General features: G+C 35.5%; 2 protein-coding genes across 2 annotated transcripts; both read right to left on the bottom strand.

The window, feature by feature from the left end:
- Window positions 1-1,061: 1,061 nt before the first annotated feature.
- On the bottom strand, window positions 1,062-2,881 carry LOC120126564 (premnaspirodiene oxygenase-like). Its single transcript, XM_039144724.1, has 2 exons — window positions 1,967-2,881; window positions 1,062-1,827 (listed from the first exon to the last, which is right to left on the bottom strand). Exons 1-2 carry the CDS (start codon window positions 2,864-2,866, stop codon window positions 1,201-1,203), a joined length of 1,527 nt encoding a protein of 508 aa, XP_039000655.1. The 5' UTR covers window positions 2,867-2,881; the 3' UTR covers window positions 1,062-1,200.
- Window positions 2,882-4,431: 1,550 nt separating this feature from the next.
- Window positions 4,432-6,445, bottom strand: LOC120126563 (premnaspirodiene oxygenase-like). The gene is made up of 2 exons (XM_039144723.1): window positions 5,477-6,445; window positions 4,432-5,282 (listed from the first exon to the last, which is right to left on the bottom strand). Exons 1-2 carry the CDS (start codon window positions 6,380-6,382, stop codon window positions 4,656-4,658), a joined length of 1,533 nt encoding a protein of 510 aa, XP_039000654.1. The 5' UTR covers window positions 6,383-6,445; the 3' UTR covers window positions 4,432-4,655.
- Window positions 6,446-20,529: the final 14,084 nt, after the last annotated feature.

Raw genomic sequence — 20,529 nt, 5'->3', positions numbered from 1 at the left:
TGACAACGCTGTTAGAAGGTGTTTCCCAGATGCTTTTCATGGACTTTGTGGTGTTCATTTGTACAGAAATCTAAAATCAAGGTCCGCTGGTATAAAAAATCACAAATGGACATACTGGAAGGCTGTAAAAGCTTATCGCGAAGTGGATTTTAATAAACATATAAATTGTTTAAGACGTGTTTTGCCTCAGTGTGCTCAAACACTAGAAGATGTCGGGTTTGAAATATGGTAAGAGTACATCAACTTGGACACGGAGAGTCGGGGACAGCTAGCTGGAAAATATCTTCTTTCACCTTGTGCGCTTTCGAAATGTCAGTCGAACTTGGCATTTTTATTTAGCTCAGCAATCTCCTTATGTCACGGCATTTCCTTTTCTCTTTTCCCTTCTCTCAATTCTTGCACATCATTTAACAAACACATTTCCCATAAGGCAGCACTGAAGAGAAATAAAAATGTCGCGGCAAACCGAATTCTACCACATGCAACTATATGCTCCTAAATGCATCTATATGGTTCTAAATGGGCTCTTAGACATTCAATAACTTAAGTGAAAGATCCCAAAATGTGACCTTTTTACAGAGTTATCATGAATGCATGTTCATGATAGAATAGAAAGCATTTATAAGATAATATAAGTTAAAGTTAAGGAGAACTCCCTTAAGATCAGCCATGGAAGTCTTCAATGGTTTGAGCAAGGTAATGAGAAAGTTGGTGCTGATCAAGGTCAGATCAGAATTCTATTGATTTATTTTTAAAGTTGATATAAAAATATGAGTATATTAATAAATTTTAGATATGTGCCATAAACGTTTTCTTATGTGCCATAAACGTTTTGCGCCTCGGATATGTCTAGACATGATTTTTAAAACTAAGGATGTAACTGGCGCATGATTCAAGAATTCATGATATAATGTCTGGTCTCTTGTTTTCTTTGACTACTTTTCAGAAGGACTATGTTTCAATTCATTTTTCATAAGGAAAGAAGGGGGAAAAAGGAACACCCTAGTTTATTCAGGATACTGTAATTTGTTTGCCTCAAATAGTATAAAGGATTTCCATGTGAGTGTGAATAACATTACACTTAATTATTCTTTTAAGCATGCTACAACCCTGCTACAATGGAGCATTATTTAGATACAAAGGTGATCTGAAAATCCTCTCACCAGCATTACAACGAGATCATCTGTGATATATTTCTAACTATTGAACACATGGTGATGGGTGGTATGGAATTGGAATCAAATGCAGCTCTCTTTTCTTTCTAACAGTAAGACCAAACACCTCAGCCATATCCAAATCCTGGGTTTTCATCCCATTAGGGAGCTTCCAATCAAAATTATAAAGTAATTGTGCAAGGGAAAGCTCAACAACAGCCATTCCATATGACATGCCAGGACATATCCTCCTTCCAGCACTAAAGGGAATATATTCGAAGTTAGACCCTTTATAGTCGACTACACTATTGATGAATCTCTCCGGTTTGAACTTGTCGGCTTCATTCCAGTTGTTGGGATCTCTTCCAATTGCCCATACATTAACAACCACTTTGGTCTTGGCTGGTATCTCATATCCATTAATCTCACATCTCTCAGTATTTTCTCTTGGAATTAGCAAAGATACAGGAGGGTGTAATCTTAGTGTTTCCTTGATAACTAACTTCAAGTATTTCAATTCATGAAGGTCCGATTCATTGACATTGCCTGTTCTATTGTATACTCGCCTCACCTCGGCTTGTGCTTTCTCCATGGTTCTAGGATTTTTCATCATTTCGGACATTGCCCATTCAACTGTTGAAGAAGATGTCTCAGTTCCACCCATGAGAATGTCCTGAAATGCAGTTCTACTCAGTTAAACTAGGTACAAAATATCTTTGTACAACTTACATTTCATGAAACTGAAGAGTGAAGAAAGCAATGTCTTACACATATGTATAAATATGCAAGACACGAGAGATCAAACTACTAACCAGGAGAACAGCTTTGATGTTGTCAGTTGTTAAGGGAAATTCAAGACCTCCATGATCCTGAAGATTGAAAAGAACATCTAGTAGATCCTCCGTTGCATCATCACCGGTACTCGGATTTGCATTGCTAACTCTATGTTCTTCAATGATGCTTTCAAGCATCGCGTCTAACTCATGGTGAAGCCTCTCAAGTTTGGCTCTCATGCCAAGGATTATTGGAAGCAACTTGACAGAAGGAAACAGATCAGAAATACTAAAAACAGGTACCGCATCCAGAACTTCCCTCACGGTTGAAATGAAAGCTTCATGTTGCTTGCACCTTCCGCCGATAGAAGCCCTTGAAGTGATGTTGTATGATAAGTTGCATAACATTTCTCCGATGTTTATTTTCGATCCCGTATTGGAAAAGATGGATCGAATTAAAATTGATACCTGCTCTTCTCTGATGGATCGAAATGATTGTACACGTTTGGTAGTTAGCAGCTCCATGGTACAAACTTTTCGAAGCTGCCTCCAATAGCCTCCATATGGTGCAAAAACAATATCTGTACAATTATACCATATGATTTCTCCACAGAGGAGAGGGGTCCTGTTGGCAAAATTGATATCATGTGTTTTCAACACTTCTTTCGCAGCATCTGGAGAAGAAACAACAACGAGTGATAATTCACCGAGTTGAAGGCGCATCACGGGACCATGCTTATTGGCTAATTCCGTCAAGCGGTGATGGGGAAGAGAGAAAAGTAAATGGTGCAAGTGCCCTATAAGAGGTAGTTTCCATGGTGCAGGAGGTATTTTTTCCGGTGAGTCCTTTATTTCGGGTCTCATACGTAGCTTAAACACCATAAAAATGAACACTATGAAGGTGAAGGTCAATGGCAGCAAGTGGAATTGATTATCCATGATAGGTCTATGCAAGAGCCTAGGCATTGATAGGGAGAGTACACTTGTACCCCTTCTTTATACCTGTTTTGCTGTGTAATTTTAGCACGAATTTCATGTGTTTTGGATTTTTTTTTATCATTTATATGAAAATAATAGTAAATTATGCATAAAGGAATTAAAAAATCACAAGATGCCAAACCATATTTTTCCTTAAGATTTGCTGATGCTTTGAATCACAATCCGGTTTACTTATACGTTACTTTCGTTTAAAATACATTCAAAACTCACCTGCTCAACTATCCATCGGCCATAATCCTAGAAATTATATAGCTTAAAGGATCAGGTTATAATTTTCTTTAGATTACTTCAACAACTGTGCATGTTTTCCCTTAAATATTTGATGATATTCCGGTTATCTTATACGTTATCTCTTGTTTAAATTAAATTCAAAGTTAACCTGATCCTCTATCCATTGGCCATAATCCTAGAAATTATATAGCTTATAGATTCAGGCTTTTATTTTCCTTTGATTGCGAATATATTCGGGCTGTTAAGTACGAATTAATCAGATACTGACTCGAATGGAAAAACATTGCAAAATTATCAATTTTAGTCTGATAAAGACAGTTGCATAACATTTTTCCAAAAGTTGATTTATGGATCCAATTAAACTTGATACATGCTCGTCTCTGCTTGAACAGAAAGACTGTACGTTTCGTACTTAACAGCTCTAATGTGCAAGCTTTCCGAAGTTGCTGGCAGTAGCATCCATATGGTGCTTGATCTGAAAATTTGATATCATTTGTTTTCAACATTTCTTTAGCATCCTCTGGAGAAGAAACAATAACGTGTACTAACTCACCAAGTTGTAGGTGGTGCATCACCGGGCCATGCCACTTGGTTAATTCCATCAAGAGGTTACGGGGAAGAGAGTAAACTAAATGGTGCAAGTGGACTATAAGAGGTAGTTTTCATGGTGCAGGAGGTATATTTTTGGGAGAGTCCATCATTTTGGAACTCATCCATAGCTTAAACACCATGAAAATGAACACGAGGAAGGTGAAGGCCAATGGGAGAAACTTATCCCATGACAAAATTACAGACTAAAGGGAAAACAGTTCAGGTATTGCTGAAAGCGTTTAATTTCACAAAGTTGCCCTTTTCATGGCTATAATATAGTATCGGAACTCGAACATCGATGGAGTAAAATAGTAAGCATGATCAGGAGAATCCTTTTCTTCTTGTATCAATATCTTTTCACAAGCTTTGATGGAAAATATTTTTAGAAAAGATCTATAGTAATATACATATTCTCTTCCAGCCTAGGATTCTTTAATGGTAATCAAACTACAGTTTTCCTTCAATGAAATGAAGATATGTTTAAAAAGGACATAAATTCCATCTGTAATAATCTGCTGCTTATAGATCTAAACATCTCAACATTTCAAGTAGAATTGTGATTAACCATGAGATTATGAAGAATAAACCAAACAAAAGACACCTGGCAAAACTGTAATAACCCTTTGTGTTTCTGTGGCTAACAAAGTTTAATTTCAACTGTGCTTATAGTTCTAGAATTGCAAACCTAATACTGCAGGAACTAGACTGTTTCAACTGAAACAACGGAGTCCCCTGTCACCTGAATAATTGAACTGAACTAATTGTTTTTACATGCACCAACCACAAGTTGCAAAAGAAAAGGGAACATTATTTGAAAACTCTCTCTAAAACAAGATACACTGAAAATCGCAAAGTAATACACTTTAAAGTAGAATATTGAACCCAAATAACAGCTACCATGCAACAACTACGGAACACATGGTTGTGGGTAGTAAGGAATGGGAACCAGCTTCAAATCTCTTTCTCTTCTAACAGTACTGCCGAAGGCCTCATTCATGTCTAGATCCTCATTTTTAAGCCCATTAGGGAGTTTCCAATCAAAATGGTACAGTAATTGTGCAAGGATAAGCTCAACAACAGCCATACCATATGACATGCCTGGGCATATCCTCCTTCCAGCCCCAAAGGGAATATATTCGAAGTTAGTCCCTTTATAGTCGACTGAACTATCAATGAATCTCTCTGGATCGAACTTGTAGGCTTCATTCCAGTAGTTGGAATCTCTTCCAATTGCCCAAGCATTAACAATCACTTTAGTCTTGGCCGGTATCTCATACCCATTAATCTCACATCTCTCAGTATTTTGTCTTGGAAGTAACAAAGGTAGAGGAGGGTGTAATCTTAGAGTTTCCTTGATAACTAACTTCAAGTATTTCAATTCATGGAGATATGATTCATTGACATCCCTTGTTCCATCATAGACTTGCCTCACCTCAGCTTGTGCTTTCACCAGGACACTAGGATTTTTCATCATTTCCGACATTGCCCATTCTACTGTCGTTGAGGATGTCTCAGTTCCAGCTCCAAGCATGTCCTGATAAGTAGTTCTAATTGGTTAAATTACAAAACATCTATGTACAACATTCAAGCAACTGAAGAAAGCAAGGTCTTATATTTGAAAACTAAATAAAGGAACTTCCCAATAATCTCAACCTTCAAGTTCATTAATATTTGAGCATTTTAAATTTATGGGACTATTAAACACAAAAGATAATACTAAGTACTCACCAGGATAACAGCTTTGATATGATCTGTTGTTAAGGGAAATTCAAGTTCTCCATGATCCTGAAGATGCAAAAGAACATCAACTAGATCATCTGTTACATCATCACTGTTCTTCGGATTTGCATTGGTAGCTTTATGCTCTTCAATAATGCTTTCAAGCATCATGTCTAAGTCTTGGTGCATCCTCTCAAGTTTGGCTCTCATCCCACTGATCACAGGAAGCAATTTGAAGGAAGGAAACAGATCGGTAATACTAAAACCTGCTGTAAGTTGCACTACTTTCCTCAGAACTGAAAGGAATGTTTCATGTTGCTTGCATCTTCCGCCAATTGCAGTCCTTAAAGTGATGTTATATGATAAGTTGTATAACTGTTCTCCTAGGTTGATTTCCGATCCTTTACTAGAAAAGATGGATCTAACCAAACTGGATACCTGCTCTTCTCTAATTGATCGGAATGATTGTACACGTTTCATACTAAGCAGCTCCAACGTGCAAACTTTTCTAAACTGCCTCCAATAACCTCCATATGGCCCAAAAATAATATCTGAAAAATTATACGATAGGATTTCTGCAGCAAGGAGATAGGGCCTGGTAGCAAAATTGATATCATGCGTTTTCATCACTTCTCTAGCAGCCTCTGGAGAAGAAACAACAATGTATGGTAATTCCCCAAGTTGCAGGTGCATCAAGGAACCATGCCTTTCAGCTAGTTCTGTCAAGCGTTGATGGGGAAGAGAGAAAAATAAAAGGTGCAAGTGACCTATAATAGGTAATTTCCATGGTGCAGGAGGTAGTTTTTCCGGTGAGTCCTTTATTTTGGATCTCACCCGTAATTTAAACACCATGAAAATGAACACAAGGAAGGCCAAGGGCAATGCGAGCAACTTGAGTTGGTTATCCTTATCCATGGTAGGAAAACTAGTGGAGAAAATGTTGATGAAATGGCGTTTCTTCTGAGTTTATGCAGCATGCGTAATCTTGACACGGACACCTGCCTGTGTGTCAAGACTGATTTTTAATCATTATTTCTTTCACCAAAATGTATGGATGCTTACGAGGAAAAATTAGACTTTTTTTGGCTGCCTATAATATAATATTCGAACGAGGAACATGAATGGAGTAAAATAATAGGCGTAACCGTTGTCAGGACATGGAAATCATTAAGATTGAAGAAGATGAATGTATTGTCCAACGATCATGAAGATCTCTTTTCGTTTTATTCAATATCTTTACACATGCTTCAACTAATAGAACTTGGTTTTAATATTTAGTGAAGAGATTTATTTATAATCATATACATAATCTCTTCCAGCCTCTCTTATGTTTAGAACAAAAAAAAACCCAAAAGAACACCAGAATCTGATCTTGGGGACAATACAGCTGTCTTTCAATGAAGTGTGAGATAAGTTTGAAAAACATGTAGCTATGAAGTTAATTTGGGTAGAGATTGTTTATCTTGGATTTTGAAGATAAAATCCATCTTCTTAGATTCTTTTTATGACGTCAAAGTGCATGTTTAAGCTGAAGCATCGAATTGTCAATGATTGAGAGAAATGAATAATTAATTAATATAAATGTGAAAAAAATAGTATGCAGTTTGGCCATATAGCAGAGTTGACAGATTAAGAATTGAAAGCTGATAATTCATTTGAACAAAATAATAGAAAAGGAACTAAAAAATAACAAGATGCCTAACCATCCTTTTATATGTGATCTCTTTGCTTAAAATATATCCTCTTGGCTAATTCCGTCAATCGGTAACGGGGAAGAGAGAAAAGTAAAAGGTCCAAGTTCCCTATAATAGGTAGTTTCCATGGTACAGGTGGTAGATAATTGGGAGAGTCCTTAGTTTTGGATGTATTCTGTAGCTTAAACACCATGAAAATGAACACTAGGAAGATGAAGGACAATGACAGCAACTTGAATTGGTTGATAAAACGATTTTTGTAAATATGATATTACCCACTCTGACAAAACGATTAGAAAATATGATTAAGGAATTGAAAAATCACAAGATGCCAAACCATCATATTTGCAAATATTTGCTGATGCTTTGAATCACAATCATGTTATTTTATATATTATCTCTTGTTTAAAATACATCCAAAACTCACCTGCTACACTGGCCATATCCTTGAAATTATATAGCTTACAACATCAGGTTGTTTACTTCATATTTTCTTATTGCCTTGGGAATATATACCACGTGAATATGTAGGTGTAGAAATAAAATATTCCTTGTGGCATGCATGCATAGTAATAATGGAGTGTACCACGTGAATATGTAGGTGTAAAAATAAGAGAAAATAACTTCAGTGACCGAAAATATCTTATAATATACGATTTTAACCAACTATTTTTGGATTTGTGAAAATGACCAACAAATTCGCAACGCGATCTCAAATTCGCAACGCGAATCTGTAAATCGCAACACTGAAGTCAAATTCGCAACACAGAAGTCAAATTCGCAACGCGATAGTCAAATTCGTAACACAAAAGTCAAATTCGCAACGCGAATCTGTAAATCGCAACACATAAGTCAAATTCGCAACGCGATAGTCAAATTTGCAACACTGAATTTCAAATTCGTAACACTGAATTTCAAATTCGCAACTGAATTTCAAATTCACAACTCGATTTTCGAATTTGCAACACGAATTTAATTTCGCAACAGGTTTTAGTTTCGCAACACAAATGTTTTGGGTATATAACTACGCAGTAGCAGCAACTTATAACCTAAATCCCTAAATCGCAACTCATTCCATCTCCATCTATCACTCTCTCCGGCGACATCCATTCCTATATCCAACGACATCCTTCCCCATCTCTAATTTTTTTTACATAATTTTATTTCTATATAATTTTTCAATGATTTCTCTCCCAAATTATCAACTATCAACTTAATAAAGGTATGTTTTTCTCTAAGTTAGTGATGATATGTAGTTTATAGCTCGTTTGTTTAGTAAATTAATTTACAATTTGTAGAATAAAATCATCTAATGTTGATCATGTTTGGATAGATTTGTGTTTTGGAGGGTCATGGGAGAATGTTCATGGTGTTTTACAATATGTGCCTTTACCCATGAATCTTCAACTAAAATTGTCATTAAAAAAGTTAACTTATGAAACTCTAATGTTAAGTTTTGCAAAGAAATTGAATTTAGAGTCTCTAAGTGGATTTAGGCTATCTTATCAGAGAAAAGGTAAAGTTTATTTGTTAACCGACAATGAAGATATTGAACGATTCATTGCTTACATTAGTGTTTCGCAAGAAGATGATGTTACATTATATGTGGTTGAACTAGAAGTAGTGAAGTTGGGTCAGTAGCGAGTAGTAATCAACTAAGTTCTTCAACCTCAGTTTATGGTGCTCACAATGTACAACGTTGTTATCAATCTCAAAATTTAATGGTTCCACCACAATTTCATCACCAAGAAATTTTGTTTCACAATATTTCCAATACCAAACACAATATCAAACCCAATCTCAAAACCCACAACCTTTTCCTAATCCAAATCTCAATCAACTTTCAACACCAAATTCTGATTTTTGTACTGACCAGTTAGACGATTATGAGCCAACAGAAAAAATTGTGAGTACTAGTCAGTATTCAAAATTTGATCTTGGTCAATACCCGGACTTTAATCTTGGTCAATACTCGGATTTTGATGATGTTTCAGAAGAAGAAACAGACCCTGCATGTAATGATTTTGATATTGGTCAATACCCAAATTTTGATGATGAAACGGCTGCTGCAGAGGAAGATGTTGTTGATGATAATGAGGAGGAAGTTACGACTGTGAATGAACATGTTGAACATCCATTCTGTAATTCATATAACTCTGAAGAAGAAAAAGAAGTCCCCGAAGAAAAGAAAAAGAAGAAAATGCCACGGGACTATAACTGGAATATGCCAGAATTACTTCAGATACCGGAAGAAGAGTTGGTAAAGATAGTAGTTGATTGTTACACAAAAGTTATTCGTATCAAGAAAGATGATTTTTTTGATACAAAGGAAGACTTGAAGATAGATTTGTATATGAAATGTGTGGAAGATGGCTATCAACTAAAAGTTAACAAATCAAACAAAGATCGTTTCGAAACAAAGTGTATGATTGACAAAAATTGTACGTGGCGTATGATTGCAAAGAGGATAAAAGATTGCGAAATTTTTTAAGTTAGGACTTTTATTGATAAACATACATGTTTAAGAACCCAAGTTTTTCCTCACCATAGACAGGCAAACAAAAAGGTGTTGGGTGGTTTTCTGGCTGAGTTAATGTTTTTTAATAGAAGGGTATATCGGGGACATGAAATTATGACTAACATGAATGCTCGGTTCAAGATTAGTATCTCATATTCTCAAGCTTGGAGAGCCAAATGTTATGCCTTGGAATTGTTGAGGGGGTCGCCAGAAGCATCGTTTTCCCAACTGCCGGCTTATTGTCATAATTTAAAGCTGAAAAATCCTGGGTCGGTAACTCATATCAAAACAGATAGAGATGGATGCTTTGAGTTGCTGTTTATCGCCATTGGTTCTGCGGTTAATAAATCATTATAATTGTGTTGACTCATTTTTGTTAGTTGCATGCATTTCACATTTAAATGATTATATTTCTTGTGTATATGATTTTGTAGATTCGTTCGTTTATTACTTGAATGCGCCCAGTTATTATAGTTGACATAGCACATTTGAAAGGTCGATACCTTGGAGTAAACTTATTAGCAGTAGCCGTGGATGCTAACAATGGAAAACTGCCAATAGCTTACGGGGTTGGCAAATCTGAAACCTCTGATTCATGGACATGGTTTATGGGGCATCTTAGGGATTATATATGTCCTATTGGCAATCTGATAATCATATCTGATAGGGCAAACTCAATTGACAACGCTGTTAGAAGGTGTTTCCCAGATGCTTTTCATGGACTTTGTGGTGTTCATTTGTACAGAAATCTAAAATCAAGGTCCGCTGGTATAAAAAATCACAAATGGACATACTGGAAGGCTGTAAAAGCTTATCGCGAAGTGGATTTTAATAAACATATAAATTGTTTAAGACGTGTTTTGCCTCAGTGTGCTCAAACACTAGAAGATGTCGGGTTTGAAATATGGTAAGAGTACATCAACTTGGAGCAAGATATGGTTTCATGACGTCTAATAGTGCAGAATCAATCAACGCTCTAAGTCGTCATTCCCGGAAATTACCCATTACTATGTTAATAGAGTTTTTTTGAGCCTCTATTCAACAGTGGTACTACAAGAAAAGAAACCATGCAGGTATTATTTCTTTAAATCCATAACTTATCATATTTAATATATTTTACTAAGTATTATTTATTTAAATTTACAGGAACATTGGAACGTCGTGTTACACCATGGACTGAAAAAAAGATAACGAAACGTGTTGTAAAGTTAACGTCATGGAGAGTTGAACCATGTTCAAACACTTTATTTGAAGTATTGGATAATAACTTAAATGGGCTTGTCGATCTAAATGCAAAGACGTGTAGTTGTAAGAAATGGCAAACATCTAGTTATCCGTGTGACCATGTTATAAAACGTAGGTTGTTGTTACACCATTGATTCATTTTGCATTTGTTGAGATATTGTTTGTGAATCGAGTGATGAGGCAGTTCAAGTGCCACCAACCTATTATGTCCATTCCATGGGATCATTACCCCTTGCACAGATTAGATGGACGGGGAAAACACAGTGTGAATTGGGTTGCGAAGCACGCAAACTACATTAATGATTGGAACAACAGAGCTTCATTCGTGCCACCAATTGCTCCAATGGAAGATGATGATTTTAATTTTGAAACTTCAGCTTACCTTCAGTATTATTTCGAGCATGAAAAGTCATACCTGACGACGTTGGGAGAAAGGAAAGAGTTTAAAAAATATAAGAGAAAATTTGGTAGAGCCGAGAAATTTATACAGAGTGAAAGTGGGAGCTCATCTCAACAACATGAAGCAAAAACAACATAATCGTTTTATGATTCTTCAGTTCCGGCATACATACCGGAGTTGATGCCTCCTCATGCACCCAACTACACTCCTATGTTTGAATCGACGTATGACTTTGACCAAATGACATATATGATGTCAAATATCATTATTTGTCAGTCTACGTTTCCAGGAGGGATGAAAGAAGAAACTGGTGAAATGGGAGAGCATAATAGTGGGCATATATTTACAAGAGCAGTTGATATGCCCCTAATGAATGAGGAGGATGAGTATCATACTCCTGAGCAACCGCAACGACCACAACGCATTAGACGTCCGCCTCGACATTATCATTCGACAACATCCCGACATCGAAACAATTATAAACTCAATTGTTATTTGTTTAAATAGTAATAGTGTGAAAAATGTTATTATTGTACGTTAAAACTAAATATTTAAATTATACTAGTATTTTAAATCGTAAACATGAGTAAATATTTTTTTGAATTTTTTTACCTTAACTTAAATTCAAAGATTTAATAATTATTAGTTATAAATTGTTTATCTTACCAAATTGATTAAATTCGAAGATTTATACATAACAATAAAATAAAATAACAATCATAAACATGAGTAAATAATTTTTTTGAAATTTTTTACATTAACTTAAATTTGAAGATTTAATAAATAATAGTTATAAATTCGAAGATTTATAAATAACAATAAATTATTATAAAATTAAGTTAATTAAGTTAATTATTATAAAATCAAATATATATATATATACATAAATTATTATGCATAAATTATTATAAAATCAAGTGAATTATTATATATAAAAAATTAAATATATACATACATAGAAATATATATATGATTACTACTGATAAGGTATATATCTTGGTAGATTAGGACATTTCTTTTTTGAATGACCTTCACCCCTACATAATATGCATCTCTTTGGTTGACCTCTCTCTCTAGTATGAAAATACATACTAGTATGAATACGACTGGACTCAGGTCAACCTTTTGGACTTCTACGAAGCATTGGATTTGGAAGCCATTCGTCATGATCCTTTTTCGGCCAATATGATTCATTTGGGATCTGTCTGAACGCATAGCTATAGACATTTAATATCCTATGTAGGTGAAAGCACTCATCAACATAATTGTATGCGCTTACACCAGCATACATACATGCAGCGAATGCATGAGAACATGGATATCTCCATGCCTGAAAGCGACCACAATCACACCATTTAAGTCGTAAATCAACTCTAAATGTTTGGCCATCTCCTCTTTCGTTACGGAGTATGCATGACACAACAAAAGTATAACCAACTCGGTCAAAATTATGAACAAGCATTGAGGTTGTCAATCTCTCGTTTACTTCTACCACTGTAGGAGCCCAAGTTTGACCTCTATTTATGAGACATTCAATCTCCTTGCCTTTATCGGACTAAACCTTAGCCAACCTAAAGTATGTCTCCTTCACTAAACTCGCTATTGGGAGATGATGTATACCTTTTAGTACTGAATTAATTGCCTCAGAAAGGTTTGTGGTCATGTGTTCGTATCACCGACCCTCGTTGTATGCTTATGACCATTTTTCTCGCCGACCCAAAAGAGTCTATGAAATATCTTCTTCCCTAGAACAAGTTAACCTCCTTCGTCATACGCAGGCATGGTTTGAGACTTCACTATGGTTCCCAGGATGAATCGCTTCATTACTTCTAACAAATGTGGTAGCAAATTGTACGATGTATCCCAATCTCTATATGTCAACTTCATTGCCTTCATTTTCGCATTCCAAACCTTTCCATATTTTACTTGGTATCCAAATTGGCTTCCAATTGATGCAGTCAACACTGAACAAGGGATTCTTGGATCCTTCTCAACTAATACCTTCACGTAATCACAAATTACACCAGAGTCCAATAGTCGGTGGTCTTGCTCGATTGAGTTCCGCAAACATGTGTGAGGACCATTGTACCTTGTTATGACCCAAGCATTGTGCCCTTGAATTTTGGACACTCTGATCTTCCAATTGCACTCTCGGCCATATTTAACACACTTCGCATATATGGTTTTTTGGTTGGACTCTGTAATATGGACATCAACATGGCCTTTGATGCAATACTCTTTAATCGATAGCGTACCTTCATCTTTTCCTCTAAATTGCATCCCAACTGAAAACTCACCAGAAATTTTGAATGATTCAACCATATGGTATGGAGGTATATGTGGCATGTCTGGGAATTCTCGTGCCCGCATCGCATCATAATCGATCTCATACATGTGAGGAGTTGGTTGATACAGTGTCAGAACTTCATCAGTTGGTCCCGAGTTAGGTGCACCACCATAGCCAAAATTATCATCGTCGGGTAAAACTGGTTCCTGAGTTTCTTTATCTTCGCTGGAATCATCATGGATTTCTCCCCATCGATTTTCAACATCAACATCAACAGTTAATTCCGAGTTATATATCTTTCTCTCCTCGTACTTTGCTAGAGCGGATGTTCCACCAACTTCATTTCCACTTTCTAATAGCGCCATAAAATTGTTTATCGATCTGTATATCGGGTCCTCAAACTCACTTCCGAAAGCCATTTCAGATGAATTTTCAGCCACATTTCTTGATGACCCAGGAACATCAGATATGTTACGCACATCAACAAATAACTCAATAACTGAAATATTTGTTTACTCATGTAATCCAATCATGGCTCCAATATCATCATCTTCTTCAACTGGTACTGGAGCATATCTAACTGGATTGGGACATACCATGAACCTGTACTTCAAACCATCAATTGCAGCTTGGATTTCTCTTTCTATCCTCTGCTTCATTTCTACAAATGTGATGTCCCTTTTGAACATCATATTTATAGGTCTTTCAGACTGGAAAACAATTCCGACCTCATTTTCCATAATATGTCCATTATAGTGGACAATCATGAAAAAGTTGTTGCTCATTTTCTCTACAACATCAAAATTTGTATTTATAATAGATAAAATATAATATATATAACAATAATATAAAAATAAACATAACAACAATCGTATCATTAACAAATATTTATAAAAATAATTATAAAATACCTTAAATAAAATTTCTTCAAATTCAGTTTACCTTCGTTCTTCCAAAAAAAAATTAAAAACTATTAGACTAATTTCATATAAATTGTTCGAATAATGTAGCACGAACCGATATTCTATTCTTCTCCTTTCTTTCTCTTTTCTCTTATTTCTTCCTCTTTTCTCTTCTTTCTTCTCCTCTTATTTTTTTCATTCCCGGTGTAATCCTCTCCCTACACCTCATATTTATATTTAAAAATCAATCTCAATCCTAATATAATACAAACATCATATTCAAGTTCACATAACCAAATATATATACATGTACCCATATCATCCTTATTGTAGTCACATTATTGCCATTTTCACTATCATTAATTCATTTAGAACATATAATTTGATTTAAATCTTTAAAACACTTCATATTGTATCTTTCACAAACAAAGCGTATAACATCATACAATATTTCTTTATGTTATTTCTTTGTTTAGCCCATGTACACTTTTGAGAACTAAAGATATGTGAGTACATAAAGGTTGTGCACTATGCTATTATCACAGCTCGTATAATTCCCAGTAAGGGCGCGTAGAATTTGTCCCGAAGGACCACTATGTCCCGAAGGACCACATATCACATATGTCCTGAAAGACCACTATGTCCCGAAGGACCACATATAACATATGTCTCAAATGACCACTATGTCCCGAAGGACCACGTAGAACCCTTAACTCTTGGCATGCCAACTATACATCTAGCTCTCATAACACATAACATGGGCATTGTCATTATGTCATTTCACATATACACATTTATATCACATATTCATATAAGCTCATGGCTTTTATCACATATCATGTAATGCTCTTATGAAATCTCATATTTCATTATCATATATTTCATATCACATATTCACATGTCACATATCACATAGCTCTTAGTCATATTCTCATATAGTCACATAGTTCATTTCACATAACCTCTTATGTTCATATCATATAACATATAAACTCCTAGTTTCTTATCCAGTATATCATATAATATGCTGGTAAAGTCTCATAATCACATAACATCTAACAAGTTTAGGTCGTAATCCACTTAAACATATTAATTTTCCTATATATAGCTTATTTGACACATTTGTATACATTATGTCAGTATATCTTAACTTATATTATATTCTCATTTTTCATTTAATCACTTAGACTTAATTTATATAATTTATACATTGTTATCATATAACTATTTATATATTCTTATCACACCAAATAACATATAACCTCTAAAAATCTATCCATGTATTCATGCATACATAATAGTCATATCGACCACATACTAACATTCATATATTTATACAATCAAATATTGGAATTAGACTCATCGTAAGTCTTATTTCCATACATCATTTACAACTACTATGCACTCACTTGTGCCTCACTTGCTATCAATTACTCATATGGCTTACTTTCTCTTCTTGATCAATTCTAACCTTTCAGTCGTTTCGGAACTTGCTTACGCTCGATGTCTACATAATCATATATTTATACATATCATTATTCCAAATAGCATACTTTAATCATTCATTTCTTAAACTAAAAGAAAGGTGAAATTCATTTTCTATTTAAAGTAGGTATCGGTACCCCCATAGGGTATCGATATATCCCTTAACTGAGGTATCGGTACACTGCCTAAGTATCAATACCCAAATTACATTCGATAATTTTTCATTTCAAGGGGGTATCAATACTATCCTAAGTTATTGGTACCCTTTGAATATCTTCCTGAAATTTACTCTTGAGGTATCGGTACCTAATGAATGGATGCCAATACCCCTTGCCCAGAAATCACTTATTAAGCCCGAAAATTACTTCATTTCATCTCAAATACTTCATATATCATCCCCTTTCATATTCTTAACTTACATACACATGCTTAAACTTACTTATACTCATTTATCACATCTTTAACCTCAAAATCTCATCCTCCATATAGAATTCAAGAATCATACCAAATTTTTTACTTGTTCTGAATTCAATTCTATCACTTCATATCTCTTAATTCAACCATTGACAATTCAAATTTAGCCTCCAATTTATTTTATCAACTCTTCTTCAAGATTTCATTTAAAAACTCTTTAACTTTAATCTCTCCTAACTCTTCCATTCTTTGTTTTAAAGTTAACTTAAACATTCCTTAAGTTTTTCTATCACTCCAAGAATCAAAACCAACTTTAAAACGAAAGAATTAACCAGCTTGAGACCAACTTACCTTATCAATGGAGCCACGAGAAGAGGAGAAGAAGAAAACCAACCAAGACTCTAGAGCTTTCTTTCATTTCTCTCCATCTCCACGTGTTGATTTCCTATATAAAGGGAAAAATAAAAATCTTTCCTTAGAAAATACCATTTTACCCCTTACTTCACTTAATATTTACTAAACAATTATCCACAAAATATTACCAATTTAGTCCCTAAACTTTTTAATCTTTCAAAATCAGACCTTAAAGTTTCAAAATTTCTATTTCACTGTCCCCGATTTTGGGATGTTATAATATGACTCATTTTTTTCTTGACAGGTTCTTCCTTGCAGCAAAAGAGAATGAATTAAGAAGGAAACTCTTAGGAGTACAACAAACAAATGGAGAATCATTATATGACTACTGGAAACGATACAAAAAACTCTGCGCTAGCTGCCCACAACATGAACCATTGGAGAAAACACTTCTTCAATAATTTTATGAAGGATTACTTCCTTTGGAGATGAAGATGATTGTCGCAGCTAGCGAATGAGCACTCGTTAATATGACTCCAAATGCATCCAGAAATTTGATTTCTACTATAGCTACTAATTCTCAACAGTTTGGCTCCTTTAGTGAACCTAGTCGACGGATTCACGAGATAAGTACATTTTTTTGGAAAATAAAATTGATAAATTAGCCGACAGTGTACAATCTCTTGTTGTAGGCAAAACAACTACCGCTAGACTTTGTGAAATATGCACAATGTCGGACCATCCCACGGATTATTGTCCGGTGTTACAAGGAGACAATACCACACAAGTTGATGCAGTTAGAAATTTTCTATGACCTCCCCAGAGGCCTTATAATCCTAACGCAAATACCTACAACACGAGGTGGAGAGATCATCTAAATTTTAGCTATGCACAAAATCCGAGGCCAAATCAAGCCTATCCACCGAGGCTACATCAAGCCTATCCACCGAGGCCACCTCCACCTTAGCAGTATTAACAGCCAAAATCATCATTGGTGTCCATCGTCGAACGGTTAGCACTGTCTCAAAAGCAATTTCATAATAAAACTAAAGCTCGTTTTCAAGTGCTCGAAAAACAAATGAGTCAATTGGCTCAGACCGTGGGATGAATGGAATCATAAGGTACGTTATCATCTCAAACTGAGGAGAATCCACGAGAAAACGTTAGTGCCATCACTCTTCGAAGTGGCATTGTTATCGCACCACCAATCCAAGAGGATGATGTCGTAGGCTACTACAAAAAAGAAGTTGCCACATAATCAAAGAAAGAAAAAAGAAGAATCAAGGTCACAGAAAGAAAATGAAGAAGTTGACGCGAAATCCCAGAGGAAAAAGAAAGATGAATACAGTAATTGTGCAAGGATAAGCTCAACAACAGCCATACCATATGACATGCCAGGACATATCCTCCTTCCAGCACCAAAGGGAATATATTCGAAGTTAATCCCTTTATAGTTAACTGAACTATCAATGAATCTCTCTGGATCGAACTTGTAGGCTTCATTCCAGTAGTCGGAATCTCTTCCGATTGCCCAAGCATTAACAATCACTTTGGTCTTGACCGGTATCTCATATCCATTAATCTCGCACCTCTCATTATTTTGTCTTGGAAGCAACAAAGGTAGAGGAGGGTGTAATCTTAGAGTTTCCTTGATTACTAACTTCAAGTATTTCAATTCATGGAGATATGTTTCATTGACATCCCCTGTTCCATCATAGGCTCACCTCGCCTCAGCTTGTGCTTTTTCCATGACTCTAGGATTTTTCATCATTTCCGACAGTGCCCATTCTGCTGTAGTTGAAGAAGTCTAGCTCCAATCATGTCCTGATAAGCAGTTCTAGGTGGTTAAACTACAAAACAGTTGTGTACAACATTCAGGCAACTGAAGAAAGTGAGATCTTATATTTGAACACTTAAATAAAGGAGCTTCCCAATGATCTCAAGCTTCAAGTTGTCAGATATTAGAGCATCTTAAATTTATAGGACTGTTAAAAACACAAGATACTACTAAGTACTCACCAGGATAACAGCTTTGATGTGGTCAGTTGTTAAGGGAATTTCATGGTCTCCATGATCCTGAAGATGCAAAAGAACATCAACTAGATCATCTGTTACATCATCGCTGTTCTTTGGATTTGCATTTCTAGCTTTATGTTCTTCAATTATTATTTCAAGCATCAGGTCAAAGTCATGGTGAAACCTCTCAAGTTTGGCTCTCATCCCACTGATCACAGGAAGCAATTTGAAGGAAGGAAACAGATCGGAATAGTAAAACCAGCTCCAAGTTCCACTAGTTCCCTCAGAATTGAAAGGAATGTTTCATGTAGCTTGCATCTTCCACCAATTGCAGTCCTTAAACTGATGCTATATGATAAGTTGCGTAACAGTTCTCCAAGGTTGATTTCCGATCCTGAACTAGGAAAGATGGATCTAACCAAACTGGATACCTGCTCTTCTCTAATTGATCGGAATGATTGTACACGTTTCACACTAAGCAGCTCCAACGTGCAAACTTTTCTAAACTGCCTCCAATAACCTCCATATGGCCCAAAAATAATATCTGAAAAATTATACGATAGGATTTCTGCAGCAAGGAGATAGAGCCTGGTAGCAAAATTGATATCATGTGTTTTCATCACTTCTCTAGCGGCCTCTGGAGAAGAAACAACAATGTGTGATAATTCACCAAGTTGAAGGTGCATCAAGGAACCATGCCTTTTGGCTAGTTCTGTCAAGCGTTGATGGGGAAGAGAGAAAAATTAAAGGTGCAAGTGGCCTATAATAGGTAATTTCCATGGTGCAGGAGGTAGAGTTTGGGCCTTTGGGGTGAGCCCTTTATTTTGGATCTCATCCGTAGCTTAAACACCATGAAAATGATCACAAGGAAGGCGAAGGACAATGGGAGCAACTTGAGTCGGTTATCCTTATCCATGGTAGGAAAACTAGTGGAGAAAGTGTTGATGAAATGGCGTTTCTTCTGAATTTATGCAGCATGCGTAATCTTGACACCAGCCATGTGTCAAGACTGATTTTTGGGCATTATTTTTGGGTGTAATCTTGACACCTGCGTGTGTGTCAATACTGATTTATCGATGCTTACGAGTACATGAAAAAATATTCTTTTTATGGCTATAATATAATATTGGAATGAGGAACATCAATTGAGTAAAATAATAGGCATAACCACCGTTAGATCATGGAAGGCATCGAGATTGAAGAAGATGAACCTATTGTCCAAAGACCATGGAGGTCTCTTTTCGTTTTATTCAATATCTTTCCACATGCTTCAACTAATAGAACTTGATTTTAATATTTAGAGAAGAGATTTATTAATAATCATATACATAATCTCTTCCTGCCTACGTACTTTAACTCTTATGTTTAGAAGAAAAACCCAAAATAACACTAATCTTGGGGACAATACAGCTGTCTTTCAATGAAATGTTAAATAAGTTTAAAAAACAACCTGGGAAGACAATGCTCAACTTCTAAAATTGAAGAAGACATTCTTCTGAGTAAAAATATCTTGGTAGAGTTAAAAGTATAATGCAAACCCGCAATCATATCAGCTATAATAATAACAAAAGAAAATTTCTCAGACCGCAAAAAGTGGGGATTAATGCACTAGATGATAACAAAGTATATCCTTTTTCTCATATAGACAAAAAAAAGGGAACCTTTTTGACATATTCTGCAAAGTTTTGGACCATAACATCCATGCATTGACCGCTGAATACCAACAGAATAGATGGTAATGAAAATT

The sequence above is a fragment of the Hibiscus syriacus genome, unplaced genomic scaffold (genome assembly GCF_006381635.1).
Source record: "Hibiscus syriacus cultivar Baekdansim isolate YM2019G1 unplaced genomic scaffold, ASM638163v2 tig00110458_pilon, whole genome shotgun sequence".
Lineage (NCBI taxonomy): Eukaryota > Viridiplantae > Streptophyta > Magnoliopsida > Malvales > Malvaceae > Hibiscus > Hibiscus syriacus.
This window is presented reverse-complemented; position numbering and strand designations above follow the sequence as displayed.